Source organism: Penicillium macrosclerotiorum (genome assembly GCF_028827735.1).
Source record: "Penicillium macrosclerotiorum strain IBT 26536 chromosome Unknown utg000008l_segment0_segment0, whole genome shotgun sequence".
NCBI lineage: Eukaryota > Fungi > Ascomycota > Eurotiomycetes > Eurotiales > Aspergillaceae > Penicillium > Penicillium macrosclerotiorum.
This window is the reverse complement of record NW_026643087.1, coordinates 1,586,918-1,597,863: the sequence shown is the minus strand read 5'-3', so window position 1 is coordinate 1,597,863 and position 10,946 is coordinate 1,586,918. Positions and strand designations below refer to the sequence as shown.

The 10,946-nt window shown below is 49.3% G+C and overlaps 5 protein-coding genes across 5 annotated transcripts; 2 read left to right on the top strand and 3 right to left on the bottom strand.

The window, feature by feature from the left end:
* Positions 1-790: 790 nt before the first annotated feature.
* On the bottom strand, positions 791-1,446 carry N7462_008777 (uncharacterized protein; the record flags this gene model as incomplete). Its single annotated transcript, XM_057080492.1, has 2 exons — positions 791-1,248; positions 1,341-1,446. 2 exons carry the CDS (start codon positions 1,444-1,446, stop codon positions 791-793), a joined length of 564 nt encoding a protein of 187 aa, XP_056930820.1.
* A 231-nt stretch (positions 1,447-1,677) lies between these two features.
* N7462_008776 (alanine--tRNA ligase) lies at positions 1,678-5,023 on the top strand (the record flags this gene model as incomplete). The annotated part of the gene is made up of 7 exons (XM_057080491.1): positions 1,678-1,762; positions 1,888-2,033; positions 2,099-2,125; positions 2,193-2,228; positions 2,343-3,062; positions 3,128-4,750; positions 4,850-5,023. The coding sequence occupies 7 exons, from the start codon at positions 1,678-1,680 to the stop codon at positions 5,021-5,023; spliced, it is 2,811 nt and encodes a 936-aa protein (XP_056930819.1).
* Positions 5,024-5,348: 325 nt separating this feature from the next.
* On the bottom strand, positions 5,349-6,243 carry cyp3 (putative peptidyl-prolyl cis-trans isomerase; the record flags this gene model as incomplete). The annotated part of the gene is made up of 4 exons (XM_057080490.1): positions 5,349-5,540; positions 5,663-5,800; positions 5,909-6,054; positions 6,174-6,243. 4 exons carry the CDS (start codon positions 6,241-6,243, stop codon positions 5,349-5,351), a joined length of 546 nt encoding a protein of 181 aa, XP_056930818.1.
* A 940-nt stretch (positions 6,244-7,183) lies between these two features.
* Positions 7,184-8,578, top strand: N7462_008774 (E3 ubiquitin-protein ligase RNF103; the record flags this gene model as incomplete). Its single annotated transcript, XM_057080489.1, has 2 exons — positions 7,184-7,326; positions 7,408-8,578. 2 exons carry the CDS (start codon positions 7,184-7,186, stop codon positions 8,576-8,578), a joined length of 1,314 nt encoding a protein of 437 aa, XP_056930817.1.
* A 728-nt stretch (positions 8,579-9,306) lies between these two features.
* N7462_008773 (DUF3844 domain-containing protein) lies at positions 9,307-10,757 on the bottom strand (the record flags this gene model as incomplete). The annotated part of the gene is made up of 4 exons (XM_057080488.1): positions 9,307-9,915; positions 9,983-10,126; positions 10,193-10,353; positions 10,424-10,757. 4 exons carry the CDS (start codon positions 10,755-10,757, stop codon positions 9,307-9,309), a joined length of 1,248 nt encoding a protein of 415 aa, XP_056930816.1.
* Positions 10,758-10,946: the final 189 nt, after the last annotated feature.

The window sequence follows — 10,946 nt, the reverse complement described above, 5'->3', positions numbered from 1 at the left end:
AGCCTGACCGATAAGAGGTCGAACTGACACCTGAGGCATGGAGTTGGGAATAGCCTCATGTTGCAATATCATATGACACTATGCAACTTCCACCTACCGTCTGGGCCACAATATATAGTATATCTAGTTATCTAGAATCAAAAAGTTCCTAGGGTCGTACTATACCTATATAGTATATAGTACATAGATTTGTAACAGAAAGAGAGTTTCCAAACTATACGAGATATAACTATACACACGAGTAGACAGTAGAAAAGGAAAAATAACCTACATCAGAGCAGAACAGAGCAAGAGTGATTTTTATAGAACGATCGGGACAGGCTAGATAGTAAACCAGCCAGGGATAAGGGGTGAGGCCGAACGGGCGTCCAGATGAAGGCAACAGGCAGGCGCCAGGAGGAGCATGGGGACAATGTTAACAGGCGCGGGTTCAGGCGTCCCGCTCACCGTACCTGGTAGGTAGAATTATCCATTGCCAAGATAAAAAAACAACCTTAAATATAATAGTTAAATCAGAATAAGAAGGGCGGCAGGTAAGCGGTTCATTGTGCAAAGGCATGAAAATACCCGTATGCCTAGCTTCGCTAGGCCTGTTCATTTTCAGCATCTTTGATCGTTGACTTCAGAGCTACATATTTTGAGAAGTATCATTGTTCTAAATAATCTTGATTCAGATAAATGAAGTCCATCATTCACCTACACCACTATAGCCGTTAAATAGACCAGATACACATATTATGTTATCCAGGGACTAATCTGCCTGTCATGCCTGCCGAGTGTAGAGAAACCATCAACTCAGGTCGATATCCATTACATCCTCACTCGGATCGTCGCTGGATGGCCTGACAATTGCCATAACGTGCTCGCCTGGACACGCGATGGATTGGTCGGTTGACTGTATAATAGACGAGGCTCTCTCTGCCCGAGCGCGGGATCTTGACTCGATGATTGCCTTGCGCACACTATCCTGCTCCTTCGAAACGGTCAACGAGGAGGGCTCAGTGTACAAAACTAACTCTTTGCCTTGTGAGGAGGTGGATAGAGTCGCGTTCGGCGAGATCATCCTCTGCGCGAGGGGAAGAAGGACTAAGTGATCGGGAGAGGCGTCGGATTCGGCCAACTCCTGGTCGAGATCGTGGATATAGGTCGTGTATCGAGTGTCGTCCAGCAGCATCATGTCGGACTGAGGTGGGGGCCCGGCGGCAGGAAGCACATCACGCTGGGCCCGCGCGACGACGGGCTCATTATCTGAAAAGCAAGTCAATCTGGGTTGCTCAGTCTGGGAGTTCTGGGATGTCCGAGGTATTTGGATGCATCTCGTCTTGGTGCTGGAGCCCTACCGATCTGAAGACGGCCAAATCGCTTGGTCAAGGGTTGCGCGCCGTCCGGGTCGCCTTCCGCGGGGCGCTTTTTGCCGTGTTGGGATCGCTCATCATTCCGCGCCATCCACAACTCCTCCCCCTTTTTCCTGACCAGGCGGACCAGGCTGCGACAAGAGAAAGCAAGTGTTGATTCGGGGTGTGGGAAGTCGGGTCCGTTCCGGTCATTATCAGCGGGGCGATGCGGGTTCCTGGGATGCTGAGGGGGGAGGCTTTGACTCATCTCTCGCGCCGAATTCCTAGAACCTTCCACCTTCCTCTCCTCCGCCACCCGTTCACCTTCCCTTGCACCGCCAGGATGGCTTCTGACACTCCCGAATGGACCGCCCATCGGGTCCGAGAAACCTTTCTGGACTTCTTCAAGCAGCATGGCCACACCTTTGGTGCGTTGGAATCCCCGCCCTCCCACAGCGGTTTTTTCCCGTCGCCCTTTACCCCTCCATGAACCGCGTCAAGTTCGCCTCCTCCAGAACTCTCTGAACCTGCAGTCTAATCGATGCCTCTATAGTCCCGTCGTCGCCGGTGGTCCCCTTGTCGGATCCGACACTGTTGTTCACCAATGCGGGCATGAATCAGTTCAAGTCAATTTTCTTGGGCACCGTGGATCCCCAGTCAGACTTTGCAAAGTTGCGGCGCGCTGTGAACTCACAGAAGGTAATTTTGATACAGACATGCCTTTCACGTACTTTGATTCGCTAACGCCGACCGTGATTCGCTAGTGTCTTCGCGCGGGTGGAAAACACAATGTGAGTGCTGCTGGCTTGTTATCTGAGGGTCGCTTCGCCTGATTAATTGGTTTCCACCACCGTATAGGACCTAGATGACGTGGGCAAAGATAGCTACCACCATGTGAGTTTCTCCTTCGCTCATATCTTACTCTATCGTCTGCTATCTGGCTAGCTGTTCTATTGTTGCTGGTGCGCGATCTTTCGGGATGCAATTCTAATTAACATTACCCGTCAGACATTTTTCGAAATGCTCGGTAATTGGAGTTTCGGTGACTACTTCAAAAAAGAGGCGATCTCTTATTCTTGGACCCTCCTGACGAAGGTCTACGGCCTGGACCCCAATCGTCTCTACGTAACCTACTTTGAAGGTAACGAAGCAGGTGGTCTCGAACCGGATCTTGAGGCAAAGGAATTATGGAAGTCGGTGGGTGTCCCGGAAGACCATATTCTCCCTGGGAACATGAAGGACAATTTCTGGGAAATGGGCGACCAAGGTCCGTGTGGCCCATGCAGTGAGGTGCACTATGATCGTATTGGTGGCCGCAATGCTGCGCACCTTGTCAACCAAGATGATCCGAATGTTCTGGAAATCTGGAACAACGTTTTCATCCAATATAATCGTGAAGCAGATCGTTCCCTGCGATCTCTTCCCAACAAGCACGTGGATACGGGCATGGGCTTTGAACGTTTGGTGTCTGTTCTTCAGGACAAGCCTTCAAACTATGACACAGACGTCTTCACCCCGATCTTCCAAGTCATTCAAAAGGCTACAGGGGCTCGTGAGTATCGGGGTATGTTCGGTGCTGATGATCCCGATGGCATCGACACGGCATATCGTGTAGTTGCGGACCACGTGCGGACCCTGATGTTTGCTATCTCCGATGGCGTTATGCCTAATAATGAAGGTCGTGGCTATGTTATTCGCCGAGTGCTACGTCGAGGAGCTCCTACGCGCGTAAATACTTCCAAGTCGACATTGGAAGCTTCTTCTCCAAACTCGTTCCTACTGTCGTGGATCAGCTGAGCGATATGTTCCCTGAGCTGAAAAAGAAGCAGCAAGATGTCATGGAGATCTTGGATGAGGAGGAATTGTCCTTTGCCAAGACATTGGATAGAGGAGAGCGGCAATTTGAGCAATATGCCCAGCAGGCTAAGGTCAAAGGAGATGATAAGCTTCACGGTGCTGATGTGTGGAGACTTTACGATACCTTTGGTTTCCCCGTCGACCTGACTCAAATCATGGCTGAAGAGCGTGGCCTGCGCATTGATGATGCCGAGTTCGAAGACGCACGACTAAAGGCAAAGGAAGCTAGCAAAGGCCAAAAGAAGGCAGCTGCAAATGCCGTCAAGTTGGATGTACACGATCTCGGGAAGCTGGAGAAGATGAACAATGTCCAAAAAACAAACGATTCTGCTAAGTTTGGACGGGGCAACATCACAGCCCATGTTAAAGCGATTTACCATGGAAAAACCTTCTATGATAGCTCAGATAATGTCCCCAAAGGCGAACAGCTCGGTGTCATTCTTGACTGCACCAATTTCTACGCCGAGCAGGGTGGCCAGGAGGCCGATACAGGCAAAATTGTCATCGATGGGCAAGCTGAACTCGAGGTTGGAGATGTCCAGGTTTATGCGGGATATGTTCTTCACACCGGCTTCATGAAATACGGGTCATTCTCCGTGGGCGACTCAGTGATTTGTGAATATGATGAACTTCGCCGTTGGCCTATCAGAAACAACCACACCGGCACTCACATTCTCAACTTTGCTCTTCGGGAGGTTTTAGGTGATGGAGTCGAGCAACGCGGTTCACTTGTGGCGGCTGAGAAGCTTCGATTTGACTTCTCCCACAAGGCCGCTGTGTCTGATGCCGAGCTGGAGAAGATTGAGGCGAAATCCACAGAATACATTCGGAAAAATTGTGCCGTCTATTCCCAAGAGGTCCCTCTTGCTACTGCTCAGCAAATCTCTGGTGTTCGTGCGGTTTTTGGTGAGACTTACCCTGACCCTGTTCGTGTTGTTTCTGTCGGCGTCGATTTGGAAGAGATCCTGCGCAACGTCAAGGACCCTCAGTGGTCAGAAGTCAGTATCGAGTTTTGTGGTGGCACTCACGTACAGAAGACGGGCGATATCAAAGATTTGATTATATTGGAAGAAAGTGGTATTGCCAAGGGCATTCGCCGAATCATCGCCGTGACTGGAGAAGAAGCCCACGAGGTGCAGCGTGTCGCTCAGAATTTCGAGAAGCGTCTTTCTCTCTTGAATGCAATGCCCCTCGGCCCCGAGAAAGAACGAGAAGCCAAACAGGTGCAAGTTGATCTGAACCAGCTTGTCATCTCCGCCGTTCAGAAGGCGAGATTCCGCGAACGGTTTACTGCGATCAACAAGCAAGTGCTCGATGGTCAGAAGGCACAACAGAAGCTGGAGGTCAAGAAGGCTGTGGAAACGATCACGTCCTATTTCCAGGCACCGGAGAATCAGAAATCATCCTGCCTTGTGGTCAAACTTCCAATGCCTGCAAGTGCGAAGGCTGTGAGTGAATCAATTAACCATGTCAAGACGAAAATGCAGGACAAGAATGTATATGTGATGGCGGTGGACTCTGAACAGAGCCGCGTTGCTCATGGCTGTTACGTATCCAAGGTAAGTAAACCAAAATGTCCCTTTGCCCATTCCTTCTCTATACTCTCCCAAATCGAAGATTCCGACAGAGGGGTCCAAGACTAACAAGTAGTCATTTAGGAACTTGGTGACCAGGGTGCGTCGGCAAACGACTGGGCTGCTGTCGTTTCTAGTGCAGTTGGAGGAAAAGCAGGCGGCAAAGGCTCGACTTCCATTGGCAACGGAGTCAATCCGGACAAAGTGGATCAGGCCGTCTCGCTTGCATCGGATTACCTGAGCAAGTTTAAGCTCTGATCTACACTGAGCCTATGCTACTTGAACGAATCCAAAACTTTGGGAAGTTGTTTCGGCTGTTCCCCTTCCAAGGCCTCCAAATGGTCCTTGAGAGGCTTTTGACTATCGTGAAATACCAAATACTTATGGAAAAGAGAGAACAAAAAGTTTGTATCTGCAGATAAAAATTGAAGCTTTCGATAGGTAGTTATAGTTATCATGACCATTCCCTCACTAGCATCAATTTTCTCGAAATGCACTTCGGTCCTAGCATTGAGATACTTTCGTAATCGTTGTAATCGACATGTGAGAAGAAAAAAAGACTCGGTCTCATGCATGTATAATATTACATCTCTCCGCACTGGACGATCGTGACATCCTGGTTGGGTTTATCTCTAGTGGTTCGAGTATGTTCGATCATGCGGACCACATCCATCCCATCAATGACCTCACCAAATACCACATGCTTGTTGTTCAAGAATGGGGTGGCAGTGGTGGTGATGAAGAACTGACAGCCGTTGGTATTCGGGCCAGAATTCTGACTAATGTTCAGCATGGTGTTCTGCGACTCCCGGGAAGAGAGTAGTGGGATTGGTGGGATGGGACTGAGACCCAGCAACCTCGACGGGAATGTTTTCATGGATGCGAGATTCGACTTACCGCCATGCTGAGGAGTCCTGGCCGATCATGCGATAGCGCAAAATTCTCATCGGCAAACTTAGGTGTGCCATAAATGGTGCATGTACCGGTACCGTCACCATGCACAAAGTCGCCACCTTGAATCATGAAATCTTTGATCTGAAACCCGAATCATGTCAGTCGAGGGGTATTGATCGGGACCACGGCCCACAGAGAGAGAGAGAGAGAGAGAGAGAGAGAGAGAGAGAAGGGGGCTTTGCTACCTACCACGCGATGGAACTTGCAACCTTTGTACCCCTGGGGTTGTCCTTTGGGGTTTTTGCTCTCCCCGGTGCAGAATTGCCGGAAATTCTCGGCCGTCCGTGGAGTGCTTTTGGCGAAGAGTTCCATCTTGATTCGACCAAGAGCCTCGCCTGATAGCACTTCAAATTAGTCCCTGATAAGTTTGAGAGAGAGGGAAGAAAAATAAAATATCATGGAAAAGATAAATCATGAGAAACAGAAACATAACAAAAAAAAATACTCGTCTTACCTCCCAGTGCAATGTCAAAGAACACCACCGGATTGGTCGAGTCACTTGGTTGAGGAGTGGATGCAGCCATGATGAGGATTCGAGGCCAAAAGGCCAAAAAAAGAAAGATCAAAGAATTCTCTGGACCTGATGTTACACAATGCGAGGTTCAATACTGTTCCCTCAGGCTTTCAGGCTCCTTTCAAGGGTCGGTAGTTAAATCTAAGTATGTGAAAGTCCCCCAAAGTCTGTAGTTGGCAGTTGGTTAGCGGTTAGCGGTTAGCGGTTAGCGGTAGATTTAACCAATCACGGGAAGGGCTGCCAAGACCGACAATTCCACCCGATGAAAGAGAAGATTTTCCGTTCGGTGCTTGTTTGTATTGGATCGATCGGTGGGTCCAATTCGACTCTTGGAAGGCCGCCAGGGACGTCCATAATCCGCGGTCGTTGAAACTGAATCTTTGACTTGGAGTGGTTGGTGTCCGCTCCCGTGACCTGTCCGCCTCAGGTATTCAGGTGTCCGTCTCCTCATTTCCCCGTCCGCATGCATCCCCTCGTTTCCCTCTTCTCCCTTCTCCCTTCTTCAGTCCCTTTGTTCCTCCTTTATCACCCTGGGTTGGCTCTCTCTCCATCCCCTCGGTTTCACTGCTAATGAGATGATCTGGCTCTAGTAGCCGGGCCTGAATTGTCCCTTCGAGAAATCCCACCAGAGATAATCCATATGCTGTGGGTCTTCCTCCGTTGTCGATCCCCATGAACAGTCATCCTCAACTACACTGAACTGCGCCCTTGTTTGTTGAATGAAAGTCACTGTTTCATGAATTTTGAGCAGGGGCTCATCAATCGCCCTTGATTGTTTCTGAGGCTATCGCGAAGGGCTATTCCTGATTTGGCTCCGTATCCCTCTCCTTCCCCCAAGGCATGCCTCTTTGAACTCAACCCAAATTGAATTTTGACCAAGTAAAAGAGAAGCTATCTGGATTTGACCTTCCTGTGCTATTTTGTTTCTTTCTGCTCTATCGCCTTCAGAAATGGCGCCATCTACAACCTCGGCTGCAAGCAGCGCTGCGACCACTACCAGTGGAAGTAGTTCAGGGTCTAGCTCAAATGCGACAAGCTCCCCTCTGCTCTTCTTTGTCGCTTTGGGGTTTGGCGTTGTTTTCACTAATTTATGGTACGTCTTCATCGCCAATCTCGGCTTTCACTCCTTCCCCCCCCCCAACATACCGAGGTTCTGAAGCTCATGATATTGCAGGATTATTGTTGGGGTCAAGTACTGTTTCCGATATAACCAACGAAACCGTCAGCTGCGTGGAGAAGAACCTGGCGAGCCAATAGATTTGGTATCGATGCCGCGAGCCCATCGGAGACGACGCGAGAAGAAACTCATGACGATGGACGAGGTCAACGATCGCTTCCCTCTTACCAAATACAAGGTGTGGAGATCCTCTCGTGCCAATCAGGGTCTTCCAACAGAAGGAGGTATCACTGCTCCCAACAGCAGACCACCAAGTGTGAAGGATGATGGTGGTGTTGTTTCCACTCCTGTCTGTACCTCTGCAACTGCTGCAATATCACCAGCCTCGGAACTAGACAGAGCGCAATTCAATGCTTCTAATCTCTCACATCATGACTCTCATTCCAACTCCAACATACCCTTGACGGACGAAAAGGGATCCTCAATCGCCGCAATGACCTCCGTCCAACAAGGCATTGGTGGAAGTATTGCGGAAGAAAAATGGCAATCCTCTATGATCAATGAGAATATTGATCTGGAAGAAGACGACGAGGATGGTGACCAGATCCGCAAAGCTGTCCCTGCGGAGCTACTTCCAAACCCAGGCGATTCCTGTGCAATTTGCCTCGACACCATTGAGGACGATGACGATATACGGGGATTAGCATGCGGACACGCTTTCCATGCTTCATGTGTCGATCCATGGCTGACGAGCAGAAGAGCGTGCTGTCCTTTATGCAAGGCTGATTACTATATTCCCAAACCACGCCCACAAGGGACTGAGGGAGCATCGAATTCAGATCGGCAAGGGCGTCGCCAGGCCTCAAATCGCGCCGATGCTCTCCGAAGACCTCCCCGTGCAGTTCAATCCAGGACCCAGGAAAATCCATTCCGGGCCCATATGGCTTTTACTGGACGGCTCTTCCAACCAACCTCCCCACAGCTAGGTAGTCAACATCTCCCTCCAAGGGAGCTTTCAAGACTTCCTCCCAACGACTCCCACAGTTCGGGTGAATTTTCACCCTCTTCTACCTGGTCACGATTCTTCCCAACTCGTTTTCGTGGGCTTTCAAATCGAGTTTCCGTGACAAGAAATCAAAGGTCATCGCTATCTGAGGCTCAGGGTTCATCTAACGATTTGGCAGCTGGGCAGCGCCGTACTCCCAGTCAACTTGAAGCCGGTCCTTGATTCGATTACTGTCGTTTCACGAATCTTCAGACATCTCTTGCACACTTGATCAACATCTGGCATGTTTGGTCATCGCAGCTGGTTCATTGTTTATGATTTTATTACATGTAATTTATCGCCCCATTCATGGTTCAAATTTCGGCGTGTGGGCTATTGGAATTATCCCAGAGGCACTTTGTCATGATTTGATGGTTTTTTTTCTTTCTTTCTTCTTATTATTGGGAATTGCCAGAAAAGTGACTACACGGTCTCTTCTCCTGCCTCGTTCCCGGTGTTGCTGGGAGCCTTATGAAATGTTTCTAGTTTGCTACGCAATGGTGGGAATGATGAGCCAAAAGCTCAAGCCCGGGTGGTTTCGGATACCCCTTTTCTTTTACTTGAAGCTCTGTTCAGTGAATATTGAATATTGAATGCTAATCTTTTGAAGAACCCTCCTCCCGTAGCACTTTTTCAGTATTGCTGAAGGGCCAGGGAAGCAAATATCTCCTTGGTGTTGGTATGTCTACCACGTCGTTAGCCCGGCATGTAATTGCCATATTATGAGAAAGGAGAAGCAGAGAGCAAGGTCCCCCCCCCCGGCACTTCGAAGATATAAAGTATTTTGACAGAACAAAATATACATATAAACCGGAACAAGCCCCGAGCACAAAAGAGAAAGAGATGTAAGCATCATCCCCCCCTCCCCCAAATTCTTCTCATGAGAATGAGGGACAGTAGTTGCTTGTTTCTTACGACTGGGACTTTGTCGCTCCAACCCCGGCCCCAATCACGCTAGGGAGTTCTTCTTGTCCCATACTAAAAAGCATTCCAACAGCGCTGCTCACCATCAAAATAGCCAAGACACTAACACCAGCAATGAGGAAGAAAGGTGAGCTGATATCTTTTTTCTGGCAAGCAGAGCCACCCCACTGGAACTTCTGGGTGGTGCCGTCACTATTCCGTTGTACAGTCTGTTGGCAGCGGCATGCGTAGCAATTTCCACTGGTGCTCTCATCGCCAGAGCCATACTTGAGATAGCAATATCCATGCCCGGAACAATTGTTAGTTGCGTCGACGCAGGATGAGTTGGAAGCGTGGCAGACAGGTGCAAAGACCGAGGATATGACAGATTCCTGGGACGATCTTTGGGATTTTTCCTGGATGTTGATCGTGGATGTATGCGATTCAGTCTGAGTCATCACATCTCGTCGGGAGACCCGCGGCAAGTCTTGTGTACTTTCTTTGCCGGTCAAAAGCAACACTGTAATTTCCCGATTTTCTGACAATACCAACTGGTTCAGATCATGAAAAATCGAGTTGAAGGTTTTGGTAACCAGCGAGTCATCCCCGGAGATCGCCTAGGTCGATATATGTTAGCCAGGCATATTTGACACGATCAACCTGTGCAGCCAGTTGTCCAAATACCTTGAATACTAGTCTTGAGCCGGTTGTTTTGAAATCGTTGCTTCCCCATGCCTCCATCGACCTGATCAGGTTCAGAACCTCGTGGCTCAATATGCTTTTTCCATGAGACAGTATTGGGTCCCTAGAAAGACACTCTTGGATGGACTGGCATGTCATCTCTCATTAGTATGGGATTTATTCTTTATCTCCTGTGACAGAAAATGGCTATACCTGAGCAGCTTTCGGTTGGCTTCGGCTGGTGTTCGCATGGTAAGTGCAGTGTCGGTCCACATCGCCATCGCCGATAAGAGACACCAGAGCATCGTCCACGAGACTTGAAGAGGTTTGAGGAACGAAAATGTTGGGTGCTTGGTGCTTTCGCAACTTTGAACCTATAGAAAGAGACGAAACAAAATATGATCAGCCACATGTTGGGGCGTGCTTTGTCTTGAATGCACATACCGATATTTTCACCGAGCCCTTCGAGAAAAATGAAGCTTCTTTGTGGTAGTTCTTTATCTAGGGAGCCTCCAAATAGACTGGGCTGAGAACCGGAATAGGAATTCATGCGGTCAATGGTGTCTGTTTGCACCTTACCGAGGACAGACCCAAGCGAGGAGCCCATGCGCAGCTCAAGGATTAGTTGAGCAACTTCTTCCGGTACTTCCTGGGAGATCGCTTTGGCATTATTGGATGTTTCATCAGTAGAGGCAAATGTAAAGATTGATGCGTCGAGGGCGTTCGCTCCCCACGCGCCTGTTGCCGCCAGGGCTAGGAGCTTGGAGCCCCAGCGCATTGCGTTGAATCGAAACCTCAGAGAGATAACTTTAGGGTTGATTCAAGGCGGAGCATACAGGGGAGTAACTCCGTTCGAAAGATTTGAGGTTCGAGATTCTTGCTTGACCTGGATCAGGAGGGTCGGGATGGGGAGGTTCAGGGAGGGCCGAGAACCGCCTTGAAAGCTCTCCGCATCAGTCAACGGGCC